Raw genomic sequence first — 23,040 nt, forward strand, 5'->3', positions numbered from 1 at the left:
TTAAAAAAATAAGAGATACAAAACCCAGCTAACCATTTGCTTGAGAATTGTTAACAGTCGGGAAACAATTTTCTGCTAAATACTGCTGCAAATCTAGGGCCTAACTGTGTCCTCGAGTGCGCCCCAATTGCAATCAAAAGTTGAAAGCATATCTTATAACATCAAGTTGGGTACGTGTAACACCAGAACAGATCTGTCACTAACCGTGCGATGACAGATTGACCCAACAAATTGAGAACACAGATTTGTCAATCGCAAATTGAAAACAGATTTGCGCCAAATGCTTAGCAGATCGAAGAAAAATAGTTAAGTAAAAAAAAAGCAAATAAAGAAACATTTAATAATTCATAGTAATTTAAAAAAAGTAAAAATAATCTAGTCTAATGTATAAATGTATATTTTTGTTAGTCAAATCATATTTTGAAAAAAAACGTATATAATCTTTTAAAATACTTTTGGCACATCTGTGTGCTTTTTGTTGTCAGTTTAACGTTTCGACAGATCTGCAGGATCTGCTGCGTTTCTGGCATCAATCTTTTATCAACGATTTCGACAGATCTGCTTGTTACTCATTGCCACTTTGTTAATATAATCTGCGAACTGATATTGAAATATTTACTGAATTTATGCTTACAGTGTTTGCAATGACAAAATATGTTTCTTATCTACGCGGCTATTTAACAAACAAAAGTTGTTGCCTACATTTGCCTCCGCAGAAATGGTTAGCTGGGAATATACTGTTTAGGTTTGCGAATGTACCTATATATTTTACTGAGTCCTTTATTGATTCCAAGAAAAAATGAAATCATACATTACAGTCCGAGCTGCTTGATAAATGATACATATCGTGTATAGGTACAAACGATAGTACGTCATTTTCATTTTACGCATTTTTTGTCCTTTCTTTTTTTCGATGTTGCAGCAGCAGGTCAGATTCGTAGTTTTTGTTCATTTTTTATTTAATTATTTACTTACTTACTTATTCGATATTCGTCATTTATTCTCATTAATCACGAGTGTATTCGTTTAGTAAGGGTTTGTTCTCTATTGCTGCAATGGCGAACTAGTACGCATTGGTGCAATAAGTTAAAATAAAGCAATATATACATTTTGTTTCACTCTACTTTACTGCACCAGAATGCACTAGTTCACCAATGCAGCAATAAAAAACGAATTCTACATTTTAGAATTGATTTTCGGGTTTAAACCGCGTAGACTGTAGACTTTTTGTTCGCTTCCAATGTTTGAACTGGTACTATAGATACTAATTGTAAGTATCAGGCTGTTCCTCCCTGATAAAGTGAGCTAAAATGTTCACGAAATATTAAACAGTCTACATTTTACATTTCGCTCATTTTTTATTAAAAATTTTTTAGCAACAAAATTTTTCCCTGCTTTTTCCGTTTATCCCCTGTTTTCAGTTCGAAATGAGGTGTATATCTGCAAAGTTCCACCAGGTTCGCAATTTTAGATTTTTTGGAAATATAGGATATATTTTGTCATAATTTTTTAATAAACAAAAATGTGAACTGTTGTCTACGCGATTCAAACCCGAAAACCAATTCCAATATTCATGTATACCGCGAAAGCCTCAAATATCAAACTCTAAATCAACACGTTACAACCGGATTGGGAACATCGGGGACACATATTTGCTAATGAGTACTTGCTATTCGATTTTATTGTGAATACGAATTAATTACGATATAAGTACAAGTATGTTTGTGCACATTGCGATTTCATAGAAAACGTCACGTACGTAGCTTATTATAGTAAACTTTAATAAACACGTTGAATGCAGCGCGGCTGATCTCGGCTTGATTCTATGAGATACTAGGACTGTACGCGCAATAACAGTGTGACGAACGACGTTGCAATATTCTTTGCAACAAATTTGTGAAATTTTCGGTCATCTATAAGTATCTATGCAACTCTCTAAATACAGCTGGTTGCAAATCAATAAAATATGTTTTACAAACACGCAAAAGTGCCGAGGAGAGTCTCGTTAGCATACATTCACACATATCGAACAGTGTCTAGGGTCACCAGCACGATTGATCAATCAGAGAGTTCTAGTGTTCACTTGACCAATTAACAATGGGCCAGTTTCATGTCCGGTTAACTTAATCGGTCGATTAAGAATTACCAACTGCAAAGCACAAACATTTTATTGTAAATGTGGGTAAAGTTGGTTAGTTTTAAGCTTTGCAGTTGCAAATCTTAAATTTAATCGGTCGGAGAGGGCAAAACTGGCCCAATGTGAGCTATATCGGATTCCATCCACCTCTATATCCTAGATCCAGATCTAGATACACATTTGTCTAGTCACTGGCGTTCAACGTGTTAAGTGGAGTTGTTTTTGTTGTATATTGTATATGTTAAGGTCATTGCACGTAAAAAAGTTTTAGTCATAACCGTAGGATTCGACCAATCGCGTTGTTTGATTCTTACTGCTACGGTTACGGATGGCCGAATCGAGCAACGTGATTGGTAGAATCTTACGGTTACGACTAAAAATTTTTTACGTGCAATGGCCTTTAATATCGACGTATCAATTGAGATCCGTATCTCACCCTTTATGTGTATTCAGCCACTGGAACGGAATTTTAAAAATCACTACAAAAATCAATTGTGTTTTGTGTATATGTGTATGTATATAGTAAGTATATATGTATATATTTTTCTTCTTCGCCTAATTTTTCCATTATCAGCGTCGCGTATTTTTTAAAAATTAATTAATTAATTATTTCTTTACGTGTCGATTTTTTCTTTACGTTAACGATGGCAGTAAATACTGGATCTCTAAAGCTTCGAGATCGCGTTTCCTTTCTTCTATTTCTCTCTCTTATTTATATATATAACTTTGTTTGCCTCTTATACAAAGCAGTTTTCTCTCCTTTCCCACTTCTTCTTTGGTTTTGTTACTTTGCTCTGTTTATTTCTCTCGCCGCGTGCTTCATAGCTTCTTATACCAGAAGAGATAGTGCTCTCCTTCGCTGATCTGCAAATTGTCGACACCTGAAAGCACGGAGAAGTTATATTTTATCTTTATGTAACATAAAGATTTAAGCAAAGCTAAGGATGTTGAATACATGAAGTAAGAGAGAAGGAGATCGAACTTCATAGCACATGAGTAGAAAAAGTGGCCCCTAATTGAGATGGAGTCCGCTGAAGGGAATAGTTTCTCATAGATAGACGCCATTTTTGTAAAGCAGTGAGTGTGTGTGAGAGAAAGAGAGAGAGAGGGGGGGGGGGGGACGAAAACAGACAGAGAGAAAGAAAGATATGCTATTTTTCTCTCCCTCTCTCATTGCTTTATAAAAATGGCGTCCATCCACGAGAAACTATTCTCTTCAGCGGATTCTCTCTCAATTAGGTGTCACAAATCAGAACCATTTTTGTTTTACGGAGTTTGATTCCCTTCTTTCTTACTTCATGGTTAAATACAAGACAACAATCATCCATATACCTCCGGGTGCGACCAGTTGATTTCCAGGCGGCGAGGACGGCTCCGGTGGCGAGGGCAATCTGTAAAGGAGCCAGTAGTGATAGGACATCGGCTCCTCCTTGTAGCCAGCTAGTGTGTGAACGTAATGGCCGTTAGGCCATTCGGATGCCAGGAACTCAAAATGAGGCGACATCTCCGCCGCCAACAGCATCACTCCATAGAAGGTCTCGTTTTTGGGTGCCGTCACCGTCAAGTTGTAGGTCTCGTTCACGTTGCTGCCGACCCATAGAGTATACGATACATTCACCAACACTGGCGCCGAAGTGTATGCAATCGTGGTGTCCACGTTGCTCGTGTTATCTCCTGACGCTTCTGACGGCAGAGTGATCTCGCTGTGATTGTCAGACGTTCCAATGTCTGCAACTCATAAATTTAAAGGACTGTATTTTATTTATTTTACGACAGAACTCACTCGTATTTATTGATGAATTATCATTTGAGAGGGATGACTTTTCGTGAATGTAATTTTCAAATAATTGTAAGAAAAATGTGTGGACAAATGCCTATGGGTCTATTGACCACAATTTTTGCAACTAGAAATAAAACTTAATTTTCGGCTTAAAATAAAATTTATGACGAATAGATTACAAATATGCAAGTATATCCACAGACCGAATTATCGTTCCAGAGAAAATGGTTTATTTAAGATTTTAATATCAATAGATGATGCTAGTAATTTTTTTAGCTACTCTACCACACACAGCTGATTGCACTAACTTGCAGTTAATCGTAACAATTAGATAATTTTTATGGTTCTTAAAATTATCCATGCTTTTTTATTCAAAGAACTTCGCATTAATTTTATATAAAATTGAATCTCTTGATAAAATCAACTGCTAGTCTCATATGTTATAGCTTATACCTGCTAAACAAAAATAGACTCAAAGCTAAATAATGGACAGTTATTGAACTAGCCAGAGCGTTCAAACAACATGCAGAACTCGACCTTGGTTTTTCATGTTTGACTGGTTGTGATAAGCCAGTAACTGTCCATTATTTAGCTTTGAGCCTCTTGCATCTTTTGTTCAACAGGACATAAGCTACAACATAAATAAAAACTAGCTGATTTTATCGAGATTAAATTTCATATAGAATTAATACAAGGTTCATCTTTAGTCAAGTTATAAATATTGAATTAAAATTAAGAAGTTTTAATAAAATTATAGGAATAATGATTTTTACACGATATTATTACTAACAAAAAATAAAATTAAATAAATTCCCGTCCTTTATAATTTAAATTTATTTGATAATTTTGTTATAATGAAAGATTTACTATTGCTCGTAGTTAGACGAGGTGGCGAATTGTCTGATAAACCCTGTCCACAGTCGAGGGTTCGGATGCTAGCTAATCCACGTGGTGTGACACTCAATATCGCCTCAGCGGTAGCTCGGACATCACCGTGAAATGAACCATCTGATCGTTGCTGACTGATTAACCAGGCTAATGCCGCGGATCTGTTCCAATTGTCGGCTGGCTCGTTCTCCACTTCCTCGAGTGCTTGCATTACCAACGCGGTGGTGTGCAGATCACCAAAGCTGCCATCGAGTCTTTGCTGCTGCGCCAGAACCGTTGATGGTTTGCGAATAATGTGATGGATGTTGCGATGTCGGTGGTCCTGGCTAATACACCGCAGCACCAGGATCAACATCGCGATGGTATCTACCGTGAATTTATAATGTTCATTCTATCAAAAATGCAATAAAAATTGCGATATGCAGAATAAAAATACAAATATAGAGATTACTGTGTATTATACTGACTACGTTCAGCAAAAAAATTGCTTTACAACTGTTGTAAAATTCGTCAATCTGATTGATGTATGCCCTTTATCTTAGCTGAATCTAGCTAAGAGCATATACCAATCAGTTCACGAATTTTACAATACAAGTTTATTCTGCTGAACGCAGCCAGTCATAAACTGTGTGACAGTGTTACATAAAGAGCTTTTCAGCAAGAAAACACAGACACAATGTAATGCAACTGGCTATCAAATAGAGAATTTTTGAAGTCTCGAAAATTATTTTATTTGATGATCAATGATGTGATATTGTGATTATATTCTTGCTGAACAGCTCCCACAGTGTTAACGAAATGCTGCTGTTTTATTTCACCGCTAGAGTGCAGAGCAATCACTTACACTACATAGCTTTTTACAAAGTTTTTTAGAAATTTCTTTTAAGTTGTTTCTAAATTTACATTTTACCGCGGACACACAAATTTAAAAATACCACATCGTAGAAAAAAATGGTACTAAATGTAAAAATGTCGGTTCCATAGAATGACACAAAATGATGGCATAGTCAAACACAAACATTTTTATACGATTGTGTTGATCTGTCGTGGTTAGAAAACATTAATAGTCATCTGTGTATGTACATTGTCGAAAAGAATTTAATGAGAGCTTACCAAAAAAACACAGATAGACACAATGTGATACCATTGGTTATTGAATAGAGAATTTTTAAAGTCCTGAAAATTGTTCTATTTGATATAACCAATCATGTAATTAGTATATATGCGGATGAATATTGACACTCGCTAGTGTTAGAATAAAGCGGGAAGCACACACTTTTGCATAGGCGCATAACCGTAAACATGAGACTCTTGATTAGTCTATAAACGTATGCATAAGAAATTCAACCAATCAAATTTCTTATGCATATGCTTATGCGCTTATGCAAGAGTGTGTGCTCCCCGCTTAAAAATTAGTGAACTCCTTGTCTCTCGATCAAACTGACAGATGTATTTATTAATTACAATAACAACGTTTGACCATTATTTTTAGGTCTCTATCAAGTGATCTATACAATGAAATATGAAGGATGTTACAAGATGTAGTAATTAATATAAGAAAAAGATATAAAACTTACAAAACGTAATTACAATTATAGGAGAAACTCCTTATGTTAATTGATATACTTCAAACACATTCGACAAATATTAAATAACTAAGCAACCTTTATTATATAAATTTATTGTGTTATTGTTTTTCTTAATATAGAACATTTCAGCAATTTCTCTTTTCTTTTAACATGTTTTTCTTTATGTAAAATATTTAGATGAGACCAATCAAAATCATGATTAAATTCAATTTTATGTTTGCCAATGACAGACAAATTACTATTGTGCATTTTTATGTTGCTGAAATGTTTCTTGACACGAGTTCTCAAATGTCTTTTTGTTTGTCCAATGTATGAGACACACACACATTGCAATTTTTACAATTTATTTGATAGACTATTTCTGTTACACTCTCGATGGGTAACCTATTTACCAAATTTAATTAACCGATTTAATTTATTTGGTATGTAATGTACAATATTAAATTTGAAAATCTGATCTATGTTGTTTAAACTCTCTATAATCTATAATATCAATTTTTATTCGAACTATTCTTTCAAGTATAAAATAAACACCATTTTTAATCTGGTTGATCATGGAATTTTATTAGATGATAAAAAAATTCATCACAATAACATAAACAGAGTTAAACAAATACTGACAAATAACTACTTCCCAATTAAAGCACCGATAAGTCGTTATGTGCATAAAAGGTTGAAGATTTTAAAACAGCGTTTAATAAATAATATAATAATATGATCAAAATACTCATGATGTAATCGAAACATTTAATCTTATTGCTTTACTATTTATAGAGAGTTTAAACAACATAGATCAGATTTCCAAAACGATTGGTTTTAATATTGTACATTACATACCCTCCAAATAAATTAAAGCGGTTAATTGGTAAATAGGTTATACCCATCGAGAGTGCAACAGAAATAGTTTATAAAATAAATTGCAATGTGTGCGTGCCTCATACATTGGACAAACAAAAAGACAGTTGAGTACTCGTCTCAAGAAACATTTCAGCAACATAAAAATGCACAATAGTAATTTGTCTGTCATTAGCAAACATAAAATTAAATTTAATCATTATTTCGATTGGTCTCATCTAAATATTTTACATAAAGAAAAACGCATGTTAAGAAAAGAGAAATTGCTGAAATGTTCTATGTATATTAAGAAAAACAATAACACAATAAATTTACAAAAGAACACTGAAAATCTTAACAATATACATATATATGACATAATAATAAAGGTTGCTTAATATTTGTCGAATGTGTCTGAAGTGTATCAATTAAAGTTTCTCCTATAATTGTAATTATGTTTTGTAAGTTTTATAATTTTTTCATTCATTCTTATATTAATTACTACATTTTGTAATATCCTCCATATTTTATTGTATAGATCACTTGATAAGGACCTAAAAATCAGGGTTGGGAAGTAATGAGTTACTTGTAACGAAGTTACAGTTACTTTTTTCGGTAACTATAACTTAACTTCGTTACTTTTCTGCATCTGTAACTGTAACTGTAACTTAGTTACATTTTTTAGTAACTAGTAACTATTTTAACAGTTACTTTATGAGTTTTTTGGAAACATGCGCTAAAAGTATCGTTCAAGTATGGTAGCCGGTATATTGTTATTAAATTCTGATAACAGTAACATATATATGATCTTCATATGATTTAATCTTTTACCTACAATTTTCATATATATTTAGTGTACATAAAATAATATAACACATAATTAAGATCGACCAATCACAGTTAAGTATTTAAAAAAATTCTGAAATGTAATAATTGGTCGATTTGCTTGCGACTTTGCGATTACCATTTAGTAAGTTACTAACTATTGTTACTGTTGTATATAAAGGTCATTCTCCAAGAAGAACAGAAGGTCAAAATTATGTCAATTTAACATCATATTGACTAAATATTGACCAAAAAATGATATAAATTTAGTCAATATGACATCATTTTGACTTTTCTGTTCTCCTTGGGTTCATACATTGATGGTAATTGCAAAGTCGCAAGCAAATCGATCAATTATTACATTAAAGAATTTTTTTAAATACGTGACTGTGATTGTGCATAAAATGTAAGCTCCTTATATTTAAAATAATGTATAATATTTTTAAAAAGTAACTGAAAAATAACGACTCGTTACTTTTTGAGTAACTGTAACTGTAACGAGTTATTTTTTAAAATCGGTACCTTGTAACTGTAACTAGTTACTTTTTCAAAGTAACTTTCCCAACCTTGCTAAAAATAATGGTCAAAGCATTGTGATTGTAATTAACAAATACATCTGCCAGTTTATTGGTCGAGAGACAAGGAGTTCACTAATTTTTAATCATGTAAGATTGTGTGTTTGTTATGTATTTCTTGCTGGAAAGTTCCCAATAACTCTTAAGGCAACTCACCAACATTATGGTTCTGTGGAGCACTTGCGATGTCCAGAAGACGACGCATCTGCCGTTTGCGCACATGTGCTTGCGCGCTGCATGCGGCAAGGGCGGTCAACGTGAATTCATAATCGGTCGGCGGCTCGTGATGCTGCAACGTACCGATCAGATCGTGGCCATGGAATTGTCGCGGATCCATGCACATCGCATTCAGAGCCAGAGTGTAGCGTGCCAGTCTAACTGGGGAAAATCCAATTTCTCGATGTCTGTGAACATAATAAAAAAATCACGTATACTAAAGCATTTGTGTGACAAATTTTGTATTGTATCCAGTAAATTTTTCGTTTAAAAGATAAGCAGTATTCAATAAAAAGTAAATCTAAAATCAGGATTAAGGGGATGCTGACTAGGTCTATTCTATCGACAAATATTATTTTTATTTAATTCTTTATTGCCTATACCCCGAGAAAAATTTTTTCATATATAATTATATATAAATAATTGTTTAATTATACATATAATCATAAAATTATATGTGAAATATGTTCATTTTTACATAATTATATAAATTATAAGAGTTCATATATAATTGTCAAATTATATATGAAACATATATATTTATATATATAAAAAAATACTTATTTATTATATATATATATATATATATATATATATATATAAATTAATATAATTAAACATAATTTATATAATTATACATAAAATGCATTTTTATCTAATTATGTATGGACATATTTCGTATATAATTTTGCGATTATATATATATTATAATTTTATATATTTCTATATAATTTTATATTGTTATACATATATAACAAATTTTTTCCCGGGACAGAATGAAAAATCCTCTTAAAATTGAAGCATTCATAACAAATCTGGTCTACTACGTATATATGTATATATAAAAAAACAAGAAATAAGATAAATAAATATAAATTTAAAGTATAAGACAGGCGATAAGAGCCGATCGCGGAAGACAGTGCGTTATCCCAACGAAACTAAATTTTTTCGTTGGAATTAAATATCTGTGCACAAGGCACCAAATTTTACTTGGTCACTGCTAAGATTTTTTTAAAATATGAAATAATCTCATATTTGAGATTTAATTTCAATATTCCTTTAACCCCCCTACGGAAATAAATAAATGCAAGAGAAAAATATAGATCCGAAAGTCGCTGAATCGGGAATCAAACCCGAGACCTTTCGCTTGCCGGGCGACTGCTCTTCCAACTGAGCTATTCAGATCCTTTCGATTCTATACTTTTCTCTGATATATATAATAATGTTGATAAACAAACGCCTTTAAGCCAGCGTGTATAAAGTTAAGAGTTTAACAAGGCTCTGTCATATAAATATAAATTTAAAGTATAAGACAGGCGATAAGAGCCGATCGAAATCTCAAATATGAGATTATTTCATATTTTAAAAAAATCTTGGCAGTGATCAAGTAAAATTTGATGCCTTGTGCACAGATATTTAATTCCAACGAAAAAATTTAGTTTCGTTGGGATAACGCACTGTCTTCCGCGATCGGCTCTTATCGCCTGTCTTATACTTCAAATTTATATTTATATGACAGAGCCTTGTTAAACTCTTAAGATAAATAAGTTTTTTATCGATCTTTTGCATTGGGTCAACCTAATTTAAACGATAAGAAAACTGTAATTATTTAACTTTCTTGGTTTCTATTTAAATACACATATATAGTAGACCAGCTTTGTTTTATTATGAATACCTTAATTCTAGTAAATTTTTCATTCCATAAAGCCAATAAAGAATTAAATGAAAATAATATTTGTCAATAAAACAGATCTAGGCAGCATCCCCTTAAAGCATCTAAAAATCAAGGATCTACCTCCAAAGCAGAAGCACGATTTCCAACTCCATCTGCTTAGCAGTGAGTTGCAGTTCAAGCGATGGCGCTGGCGGCGTGACATCATCGCGAGTAAGATTCGCCAGACGAAGGACCAGAAGCACTCGATGCGTGTCGTTACCCCAACCGGCATCCTTGTCCCGTTGACTCCATAGCCACGTGGCTGCTCGCTCGAGGATAGCTTCCGCCTCGGTATCGGCGGATGTCACTTCGGTGTTGCCAGCTGAAACGACCGACAAACATTCCCGCGTCACATTAGTAAGCAGTTACATTTTACGTTTCAATATTTGCACGAAAAGAGCCAATTCTTATCTTTTCGTGGATGTCATTTAACATTTAAGGTAAGAGGTACTTTATTTCTTTTCTATGATTTCTTCATTCTATAATGTTATACTTAAAAATAATTTTTACCCTCCCATATTATTTCAAATTATTCTCTGTGCTAATCTTGTATGAAAACAAACATTCACCTTCTACATGTGCAAAAACATATAGCCATCCTAGAAGGAGGATCACAGCCGCCATATTTGCTCTTCCCCACATTATCCTTCGGAGGAGTTTCAAATTCTGCTTGTACTACTGTTCCTGAAAATAGAATAATGATCAAAATTGTGGAGTATTTTACCAAGAAAATCTTTTCAATTGTTCGGCACAAAATTTTAGATTCTATGTTTGTCTATAGAAAAACTATAAACGTAGATACCAAAGGGATAAGCTAATTATAAGGGTTGTAGCACCACAATAGAAGAAATAAGCAAAATATCTATCTGATAATCACGTTTATAAGTGACGTTAAATTTTGTACAAAAGAAGAATAATAAAAAGATTTGTATGTACAAAAGAGGGAATCATAGAAATATTTCTGGGAAGAATAAAAAAGAATAAATAGATATAGAGTTAATGGAACTTTTTGTTACATCTTATAACTATAAAATAAAGTTAATAGAATTTTATAATTGTAAGATGTAACGAGAAGTTCTATTAACTCTACATATTTTTCTTGATTGAAGAGGTTTCCTTGAAAAATATTCTCAATGTTTGTTATTGTCTGCCGAGAGGTGAATCGAATAAATCCAAGATGTAATTCTGACTTTCAGATTTTTTACTATATATTCGAGTCCTTTTTTACCAAGTTTTCGACAGTAGATGATAATTATATATTAGATTAGAGCTACACCGTTTTTTCTTGTTTGTAACTAGTGAAATATTAAATGGGTTTTATACTTTTAATAAAAAAAAGAAAAGTTCCTGGTTGGTTTTAAACCCGGGCATAGAAAATGAACATATGGAGAGTTGTCCTATCTATACCCAAGAGCCCGGGTTTAAATCCGATCAAAAACATTTTTTATTGAAAGTATAGAATCCATCTAGCCCATCACAATTTGCATATACAACTTATTAATATTTCTGTAAAGTCTCGACTCCTCTGTCTTTCTCGAAGCAATCAAAAGTTATCGTCGACACCTGAAGAATCATTCCCGGTATACATTTGCAAGAGCAAATCTTTCAGTAGAAAGTTCTCGCGCGGGAGATGTCTTTCTCTTTGCATAGTAGAATATATCATGAATATTTAAACGACCAGAGCTGTGTTTCGTTAAACTTCTTGGTCTATAGACAAACGTAGTAGGATGAAGGAAAGAGGAAGAAAGAAAGAAAGGTTCGTCGAACTTTGTGCGCCCGAATTTCGAATTAAATCACAAATACTGACAAATGTCTGCTGCTGAATACGATGATTATTCGGTTATCCGGTGCCAACTGATCACGATCAACGTCAAACCGAGCCGTTAATCGAGATTAGCTCGAAACCGACGCCGTCTATCAAGATTCGGGATTACATAGATCTGTCTCATATTTATCGATGTATCGAGTGTAAAGAGAAGGCAAGAAGTGGACATTCCTCAATTACTCATATACGTTGCAATCAGCGCATTGTATATGTAAGCATTAAATGTGTAATTATTTTTTATAACAATTTGAGAAGTTGGATATTTGCTCTTATATTATAAATTAATTAAATTATCATTAAATAACACACAACCAGTCAAATACGAAAAACTAGGACTCTGCAAGTTGACTGTAGCTATTATAAAGAACCCCGCATTAAATTTATATGAAATTGGATCTCAGTAAACTCACAATCAGCTAATTTTATTGTAGCTTATATGACCTGTTACAATAAAAGTTAGATTTGAGGAATAGGCTCACAGAGCTAAAAATGGACAATTACTGATCTGTCAGTTCTTCTACTGATCCAACCAGTCAAACAATACTTACAGAGGCCGAGTTTCTCGTGTTTGACGAGCTTATAATTAGTGTGGAGTTCTTTAAATAAAATAACTCTGATCAGTTTGCATTAATACATCATATACTTTCTCGTTTCTCTCTCTCTCTCTTTTTCTCTGTTACAAAATATATAATATCAAATATATCGAATCTGTTCGCTCATATACATTTATGATTTTCGATACAGAGCCAGTGTGTGCGGAAGCCGCGCGTCTGATCGGTGTTTACTTTTCGAGAACACCGCTCGGACTAAACTCGGACATTACACGAGCCTGTGCGATCGATCGTATCGAACAAGCGTCATCGCGTCGTGCGCGGCTATCGGCAAATATCTACCAGGCTCGCTTGATGAAACGTTTTAACAAAGCCGACGTGGCGCACATACATACACGCACGGACACAATACTAGTGCCGCTCTATTCACCAATAAATATCGTGCGTTTGTAGAGGCGGTTCTACTATACCAGGGTATATACCTGGACATGTACACGAGAAATGCGGGGCGTCGGTACGCCCGCGTCGGGACACGGACCCGTAGCGCGCGATATTGCGTGGGATCGATATCATGGCGCCTGCCACCCTTACCGTACACACATACACGTGGCGAACGCGCGCGCGCGCCGCGCTGCTGTATACATATTGTATATACAGGGTGGATAAAAATAATAAAACGTTACGAATTTTTATCTCCAAAAATATTATTTCTAGAGAAAAATGTTTTAAATAAAAGTTGTAGGATGCAGGAGGGGAGAAAAGTTGGCGCTACTGACTCTTTCCTAAAGAGCGATTTTCAAGTTCATTTGAAGGTCATTTGTTTTTTTTTTTAAATGAAAACACTCATATTTTTTTTATATAAATTAATGCTTCGCAATATTCTGCATCAAAATTTATAAGGGTAGAACAGTCAAAAAGTGAATGGTTTACGAGATATTTCATATACTTAAACTTAACATAATTTTACTTAAACTATGAAATATCTCGTAAAATATTAATAATTTTCCGATGAAATATGTAGCTGCTAGTTGCAAATTATATACCTTTTCTTATAAACAACTATTTGTTTTCTTTACACCAATCGATTCCTCTCATTATTTTGTGCATAAAAGTATTAAGGTAAGAATTAATATTTTACAAGAGATATTTCATAGTTTAAGTAAAATTATGTTAAACTTTTAAGTATGGAATATTTTATAAACTATTCACTTTTTAGCCATACTATCTTTATAATTTTTTTATGCAGAATATTACGAGGAATTGATTTATGCAAAAATATAGTGATTCCATTTAAAAAACGTAAATGACCTTTAAATGATTTTGAAAATCGCCCTTTTAGGAAAAAGTCAATAGCACTAATTCTTTTCCCTTGAAATCCTATAATTTTTATTTAAAACATTTTTCTCTAGAAACAATATTTTTGGAGATAAAAATTCGTAACGCTTTATATTGTCCACCCTGTATGTAGGGTGTCCCAGAATTAACGAATTATCGGTTAATGGTAAATTCCTGGAATTATTTGGAGACGGCTTTTCCCTCAGCAAAAATGTTGAAGCACCAATAATTTTCGAGTTAGCGATTAAAAATGAAAAGTTTTTCGCAAACGAAACCTTGTGGAAATAAAATATTAACAAAACCTTGAACATTTCAGTTAATTTCAGATGGTTTACTTTTAATAGAACTTTATTAATATTTTAACTCTACAAAGTTTAGTTTATAAGAAGTTCTTTTTCAATTATTGATAACTTGAAAATTATTGGAGTCTCAACATTTTTAAATTAGCCTGAGAATTTGATGTGCTCCGTATATGTTTGTCCAGTTACACCTTGTATACTTGGGCGATGCTCTCTTTCTCTCTCTTTATTACTATTTTTTTCCATCGATTTATTTTACTTTTTCCATTCCCAACTTATTCATAAAATCGTATGCGGTATCATTTTATCTCTATCGAGTTTGCGAATCTTGAGAAATACACATATGTATGTGTTTATAGCGAGAGGAGAGGTGGGAGAAGGGAGGAAGAAAAGAGAGAGTGAAGGAGAACTAAAAAAAGAGGAAGGAAAAAAAGGAGAAAAAAAGAGAACATACTGGATGTCTCAAAACTATTGGATATTTTTTAATAGCAAATAGTCCTGTCAATGTACGAACAATTTTTCTGAAATTTTGAGCATCAATAATTTTTGAATTATAAGTGAAAAAAAGGATTTACAAATTAAATTTTGTGAAAAGTTAGAAAATTAATAAAATTACATTTTTTAGTTAATCTCAAGTAGACTTTTAGAGAAAATTTAATGGAATTTTAATTTCAGGTTTTAGTTAGAAAGATAGAAAATATGATGGAAAAAACGACAGAAAAATTTAGAAACTTGTAAAAAAGGATATCTAGTAATTGTAGAACACTCTATATATTATTATTGTCAGTTCTATTCTAAAATTGGTTTTTTCAAAACGCGGCCGGTTTAATAAACAGGCGATTAAAATAAGATTGCTCATCAATTTTTTATAAACTATTTTAACTGTAGAAAATTAAAAAAATTGATGACTTATAATAGAATAATGATATCATTTTAGAATATGTATACTCACTTTTACTTGTAAAGTAAATAGTAGATATTATGTATAATTCAGATATACGATAACATTCGGAGTTAATGAAAATAAGGGCCTTATTCACTGATGAATTTCCATAACAGTAACATAAGGATTTGACTAATCGCGTTGCTTGATTTTTACGGCTACGGTTACGGACAGCCGAATCGAGCAACGTGATTGGAAACGTTACGGTTACGTTTACAATTACGGAAAGTGTGCGAAAATCCTAATTGATGATAATAAATAGTTCTTGTCGATAATCGGCGCAGTTTCACTAAAAGCTATGTTTATTATACATATATTATCCCAGACAGCACATAATATTTATGATAAAGATTCATAAATATTTATGAATATGTTTTTTTCAAATGTTATATAAATATTTTGAAAATGTTTTATAAAGACCTTTATTTAACATATTATTAAAACATAGATTAAATATTTCATATAATATTTATGGTACATAAAGATAAATATTTGTAGTAATTATTTTGTAAATATTTTTTAACTAAATTGTTAGTTCTTTCATTTACCGCTATGTGACGTGTCTTCCTCGTATTTGATTTTCGTCGTGAGAATTATATAAGGTTGGCAAAAACGAAAATTAATAAACTGTCAAAATTATTTTTATTTTTGAGCTACATTCTGCAACAGAATGTCTTTTAACAAATAAATTTTACATATATATCGTATGTATGTATACGTAAAGTTATTTGTTAAACTACTGTGTTGCCTAAGTATATTCAGTGTATATTTATAATTTTATATTCTATTTTAAAATAAATGTCTAATAAGTTACTTATAAACATTTTTTACACATTTTTAATTTTTTATAAATGACTAATAAAGTTTGAAAAACACAAAAACATTTTTATGTTAAAAATATTTAATAAAAGGTACCATAACTATCAAAATATTGATTAAAAAAAAATTAATTTAAAAAAATAAAAATCTCGCGAATGCTTGAGCGTTATCAAAAAGTGTTTTACCGGTAATTAGTGGGAGGGTAGGACAACAACATCCGTAAAGCTCAGATTACAAAATAGCTCAGAACTTTTTGATTCAGTTTGTCGTCCTTCACCTAATGGTGTGCTTCATGTACCTTTGTTTAGTTACACCCTCTATATTATATACCGCAATATATGGTAAAAGAACCCACGGACAGTATAGAGATTCGAGTCGGATCCCTTCTCATTCAAATCGGAGGGGACAAATCCTGGTATATTATATATAATATGTTAAATAAAATATTAAAATATATATATATATGATTTAAAAAAAAAATTTTTTTAATTAAAAAAAAATAAAAATCTCGCGAATGCTTGAGCGTTATCGAAAAGTGTTTTACCGGTAATTAGAGGGGGGGGGAGGGGGTAGACAACAACATCCGTAAAGCTTATTCAGATCGGAGGGGACAAATCTTGGTCATTCCCTTGTAAGTATATTTATTAAAGAAAATATAAATTTTAAAAAATCTGTATCATAAAAATTTAATAAATATATTTATAATATTTACTATAATATTTATCGTAAATATTTTCTGATATTTATGATAAATATTTATGATTTATTGAATCTAAAGACTCCAAAAACATTTATAAAATATTTATGATAAATATTTATAAAATATGAAAATAATTATTATAAATATTCTATAAATATTTTATAAATATTCTGTGCTGTCTGGGATATATATTATTATTATTTATTATTATTATTAAAATTATATGTGCTATTAGGGTTACGTTCCAAAACTTCTTCGAGGAAAATTTTACTAAAAATCTATATAATGCACGTAACATATACTATAGTTTTCTCAGTAAAATTTTCCTCGAAGAGGATATTTTGGAATGTAACCTAGATAGTAATATTTTTTCTACAAGAAAAATATATTAAATTTTTTAAATAGTTGCACGCAGTTTCTTGGTCACTATAAATACTACAGTAAACTTAAAACAGATATTTTATAGTAGTACATCTCATTCATAGAGCAAACATATGAAATATTTAAAATGAAAACGAATCGTATATATACAGAATGTCCCAGACCTACCATAAAACTGGTTAATGGTAGATTCCTGGAAGATCATTTGGAAACGATTTTTCCTCAGTGAAAATATCGAAGCACCAATAATTTTCGAATTATGTGAATGAAGATAAAGAATTTCGTAAACTAAGCCTTGTAGAAATAAAATATTAACAAAACCGCATTCATCAGTTAATTTTAAGTAAAGTTACTTTAATAAAAAATTTACTTTAATAGAAAATTTTAATTTAAGACATCGTTACAATGACATAATGACAAAAATGGGGAACATGAAAAATGTTCTCTCGACATTTTCACTGATTGTGAGGAAAAATCGTCTCCCAGGAATCTGTCATATAATAGATTTTACGATAGGTCTGGAACACCCTGTATAACAAAGTCACGATAAATCAGATAAATATCAAATAAATGAAAATAAGAAGATAAGTAATTTTTTCTTACGTAATCAATACATTCTAAATTTCAATCTAAATTTTATTTCAACGTTTTCTTTAATGTAGAAAAAATTATGCTATTTACATTTTTACACTATCCTCCAATATTTCAAACTAAAGAATGTAAAAATATGATTCATACAGCTATATGCCGCCAACAACGCGTGCCCGAGAGAATTAAATTTGCATGTTACCGAATTAAAATGACATTGCGGAGGAGCAGCGGAACGTCTAACTAAACCAACATATACCTTGCGCGACTACAGCTAAATGTAATGACATCACACCGAGTAACGTCGATGTGAAGCGATAACAGTGACAGCAATAGTGCAATATCGCGATGTAACGGCTCGGTTACATCGTCGGACCATCCTTCTCTTCCCCTCCCTCTATCCTAGAACCATTCTTCTCCTCCCTCTCTCTATTCTAGAACCTAGAATGGTAAGGGAAGGGATCCGACTCGAATCTCTATACTGTCCGCGGGTTCTTCTACCATATATTGCGGTATATAATATAGAGGGTGTAACTAAACAAAGGTACATGAAGCACACCATTAGGTGAAGGATGAGAAACTGAATCAAAAATTCTGAGCTATTTTGTAATCTGAGCTTTATTTTTAACGTTATAAATTGTTAAAGTTTGTCAATCAGTGCATGGCTACAACGTAGGCGCCGTCTTAGTACACCTACTAATTGTAAGGCGGCGCTTACGTTGTAGTCATATGCTAATTAGCCAATTTTAACACTTTATAGCATTAAAAATAAAGCTCAGATTAAAAAATGGCTTAGGACTTTTCGATTCAGTTTGTCGTCCTATACTTGATGGTGTGCTTCATATAACTTTGCTCAGTTACACTCTGTACATACGGTATATATGGTGTAATATACACACACATACACCAGTTGTTCCCCGGAGAGTCTCGGAATTCGCTTAGAGCCGTGGCTAAACGGCTTACAGTCACCGCTGCCCGTGGACTCTGAAATTGTAAAATGCAATAACCCTCATTGCAGTTGCCACTGCGATCATTTAGGATTACACAATCTGGCTGGCTATGGCTGGTGAACTTTCGAGTTTTCTCATCGACTTGGGAAAAATTTCCAGCGGCGATTAAGTTAGGTTAGATTTTTAAAAATGGCGATAAATGGCGGTTGCGCATTGCTTGTCGTATCATCTAACGAAGTTTTGTGAACACAAAAGCGTGTCGCATTTAATGAACTTGCGAATTGAAGCGATGAATAAGAAGAAAATTGCTATCGACGGAAACAATGCTATTGTCATCGGAGTAATTGCAGTTAAAAAAAAAAAAAAAACACGATTGCGCGCACAATACGTTGCGAGAGATATAATCTTTCGACACAATTGTGGAATAATTGTACTTCGATAATTTGCGGCAAACTGTGATTCGGAATAATGATTATACAATAAACATAAGAGATATACTAATAAACGGTGCGGTAATCGTTAATTACGTTCAATGTAAAATGTACTTCAAATTCAGTAATATTTTTGAATAACACTTATTATTTCTTTGTAATATAGTGGTCAGTATAACACTTATTATTAAAATATTGATATAATATTAGATACAAAATTGAGAGCTATTATTAAATTTACACAGAATGTATTTAAAAAAAAGCTTAAATAATTAAGAAACATTGTTTAAAAAAATGTTTGGCAAAAAAGTTATAAAATTTTAAGGAGAATATCCTGTCGTAAACATAGTCTTATTTTATGGAAGCATTTTTAACATTTTATCATTTTTTAAATGGAACTATAATTTTCTTACAAATCGATTCTTCGTAATATTTGGCATAAAAATTGTTAGAGTAAAGTAGTCGAAAAATAAACAATTTATGAAATATTTTAGGCTTTATTTTGATACATTTTAACAAAAAAAATCTTGTAAAATATTCATTTTTTGATAATCTTATCTCTTAATAATTTTCTGCATAAAATAATGAGATAAATAAGTTAGTTTAAAAAAACAGCTTTGTTTTAAAAAAGGATTATATTTGCACATTGCAAATTGCATTTTTTCTTATTATAATAGTATGTTTTTCTCACATCAATCGATTTATCTTAATATTTTATGCAGATAATTATTAAGATAACTTTTGTTCAAACATTTTTTTTAATTCTAATGTCCTTAATTATTTAAGCTTATTTTCCAATTAGAACATCCTGTGCATAGTTATATTATATAGATATGTTTGAATTTCATTACCAATCAATCAGCACAATGACATTAAAATTTGATGATTTATTACGTCCAACCTTCATATTTGTAATGTAGATATAATATCCGCAGATATAATGAAAAGTACTTTTTGACTGTAATTGAGAGATCTGTAAAATTGTATCTATATTTCCAATATCAACAACAAAATCCAATTGAACACATATGGAAAAGCCAATAATGACAGCAGATGTTCAGAGTTTGGTGGCAACACCGAACGGGTTATTGACCGAGCGGCTTTTGAAGTGGTTAAGCTCAACAAAGTGCGCGCCGACGTAATGTACGCGATGTACGATATATATCTGTAAAGAAAGTTTAATGTGTCTGAAAAGACGAGAGGGTTTCCGGAATCTAAATGAAGACAGAAACTTCAAATTCTTTCTGTAATTATTGCATTAAAGAAAAAAATTGTCGTTGATTTTTTGTAGTAATTTTTTCTATGTATAAATAATTATGAAAAAATGTGGCTATGATATTAATTTTTCTATAATTTTTAAAATACCTCAAATTTTTAAAATACCTCAAAAGACCAGCTTAATATTTTAATAGATATAAAAATAAAAAATATATAGGGAAAAATTCTAAAAGAGAATCTCGAATCCGGAAATCTAGAAATTATAATTTTAATAAAACTTGCACATAGTGGGAAAAAGGAAATAAATGGATGAATTAAATTTTCAATTGATGCTAAAAAACGATTTTAAGAGTTCATTATCTATTATATGTAGAGCTAGCTTTTCTCAATATATTTCGAAAATTACTCGAGATTTCGAAAAATGTTTTACACAAAAGTTTCATCATAAAAATTTTTATTTAACCACAACAATAAAATAAAAAAAATAGAAATTTTGAAACAATTTTTTCCGAAAATTATTTCTCTTTTATTTTATTTTGTAATTAGAGATATTTTTATTATAAAACTTTTGTATAAATTTTTTAATATTTAAAATAATTTTTGAGATACATGGAGAAAAGTCGAAAGCTATTCTGTTACATAAGGTAGGTAATTTTATTCTTTAACCATTTTCAGAGAATCAACTTAAAATTTCTAAATTTTTAAATGTATTTATACAATTATAAAAGTTTCATTAAAATCAGAATTTTTAGGTTCGCAAAATTCTTTTGCAAGACCTTATAAATTTTGTTAAACGAGTATGTAAAATATCAATAAACGAGAATTCTAATCAAGACAATATAATCATCGCATGTGATGTTACGGCAATATTTACTCTCCGAATCGTGGAATTTACTTGGAATATTGTAAGACTACATGACCTGTGTAATTGGACAGTAAAATCGAAACGTTCACGATCTCGGATTTTATATTTACACAAAGTCACACAATTATATGCGACTTTATAATTTTGTTTTAATTTCAAATACTCATTCGGCTCAGCCACACATAATGCATGCTTATATGTACAGGTATATATAACTCTCGGATTGATTCGCGTTCGTGCTATTTAAGACTCGAAGATTTATGAATAATGCATGATCATGATACAATACACATATGAAATAAACTGTTTCCGGAGAGTTTTGACAGACTTTTCTCGAAAAAGTAAACTCTTCGAGCGAAGAATAGCAATTTTTCAACTTTCTTTCATATGATGATTTTATACACTTTCCAAATTTAGCGCTAGTGTTATTTTGTATGACAAAAAGTTCTTTCCTTTCTTTTTAAGGAGTTTATACACACAATTTATAATACATATATATATATATATATATATATATATATATATATGTATATATATATATATATATATACACTATATATATTTAATAATTTGCAGGTTTTTTGTTGATATCGTTATAATTTTTATTATAACAATATTTCTTAAATTGTAACTATAATAACTATATTTTTAAAATACTTAAATTTTCACGATGCTGCCAAATTTTATGAAATATACATTTGACCTAATATACTATAAATATTTCGATTTAATTCTAATATAACATATTAATATGAAATAAAAAAAAAAGTGCTTATATTCTTGTGTTAAATTTTTCCCCAAATTTATCGAGCTTTAATATCGAAAAAATGCGTTTCCGTAGAAAGTTTTCATCATCTTCGTCCAAGATTTTTTTCAAACGTAACATATCGAGCTTCCAATTCCTCTATCCCTAATAATCGTTACTCACGCGATAATTCACATCTAATCCGATTGCCTGAAAAGGCAAAGCACCGTCAATTGAATCGAACATGCAATAAGGGCTGCCAATTAAATCGAACGAAGAATTTTCTCGGACGTTGGAATACGTACGCGTCCTTTCTCACGAACCAAACCCAAATCCCTAATTTTGATTTCCGAAGATTGAGAAGGTTTTGCTTACCGTTCCAAATCGATGATTCAGCCGTCTTATTTGTACTTGTAAGATACGAGTGTCGTCCCTCACGTTCAAGCTTTCACGTCGTTCTTCCACCCTTACCGTATCCCGAAAGCGCTGTAAGTGAACTCCTTATCAAGGCCACCGTCGAAACCTCGGGTTGAAACTGACTCGATAGCGGCGACGGCGACGATGGCAGCGACAAAAGCGCGACGTCGACGACGACGGCGGGCGACACCGCTACGATGCGCCAGTCTCGTGAATGCGCAATGCAGACCGAACCCAGGAACGGCGGCGCGCCGTATCGCGTGCGGGGGAGAGAAAGAGAGAGAGAGAGAGAGAGAGAGAGAGAGAGAGAGAGAGAGAGAGAGAGAGAGAGAGAGAGAGAGAGAGAGAGAGGGTTGAAGAACCGCCCTTCTCTCATCTGCTTTACTTGACGAAAAAGAAACAGCGTGCTCGGTCG

The 23,040-nt window shown here is 31.9% G+C and overlaps 1 protein-coding gene across 4 annotated transcripts; it reads right to left on the bottom strand.

Moving 5' to 3' along the window:
* Window positions 1-740: 740 nt before the first annotated feature.
* Window positions 741-22,830, bottom strand: LOC114934028 (uncharacterized protein CG3556). 4 transcript variants are annotated; one of them, XM_029306630.2, is made up of 7 exons: window positions 22,584-22,830; window positions 11,128-11,242; window positions 10,640-10,880; window positions 8,785-9,032; window positions 4,785-5,171; window positions 3,470-3,865; window positions 741-3,018 (listed from the first exon to the last, which is right to left on the bottom strand). In XM_029306630.2, exons 2-7 carry the CDS (start codon window positions 11,198-11,200, stop codon window positions 2,957-2,959), a joined length of 1,407 nt encoding a protein of 468 aa, XP_029162463.1. In that variant the 5' UTR covers window positions 11,201-11,242; window positions 22,584-22,830; the 3' UTR covers window positions 741-2,956. The 4 variants fall into 4 exon arrangements, with proteins under 4 accessions (XP_029162463.1, XP_029162462.1, XP_085343768.1 ...); XM_029306629.2 differs by having other exon boundaries at window positions 3,470-3,871; window positions 22,584-22,829; XM_085487642.1 differs by lacking the exon at window positions 22,584-22,830 and adding an exon at window positions 13,417-13,572 and having other exon boundaries at window positions 3,470-3,871.
* Between the last annotated feature and the right edge of the window lie 210 nt (window positions 22,831-23,040).

The sequence above is a fragment of the Nylanderia fulva genome, unplaced genomic scaffold (assembly GCF_048542155.1).
Source record: "Nylanderia fulva isolate GAGA-0341 unplaced genomic scaffold, ASM4854215v1 Scaffold59, whole genome shotgun sequence".
Lineage (NCBI taxonomy): Eukaryota > Metazoa > Arthropoda > Insecta > Hymenoptera > Formicidae > Nylanderia > Nylanderia fulva.

Coding starts and splice junctions, on each gene's coding strand:
- LOC114934028 (XM_029306629.2), bottom strand. CDS start 11,200: ATGTGGGGAAGAGCAAATATGGCGGCTGTGATCCTCCTTCTAGGATGG. Junction 9,033..10,639: donor ATCGTGCTTCTGCTTTGGAG/GTAGATCCTTGA, acceptor TTATGTTCACAG/ACATCGAGAAATTGGATTTT. Junction 3,872..4,784: donor TCGTCTAACTACGAGCAATA/GTAAATCTTTCA, acceptor TAAATTTATGAG/TTGCAGACATTGGAACGTCT.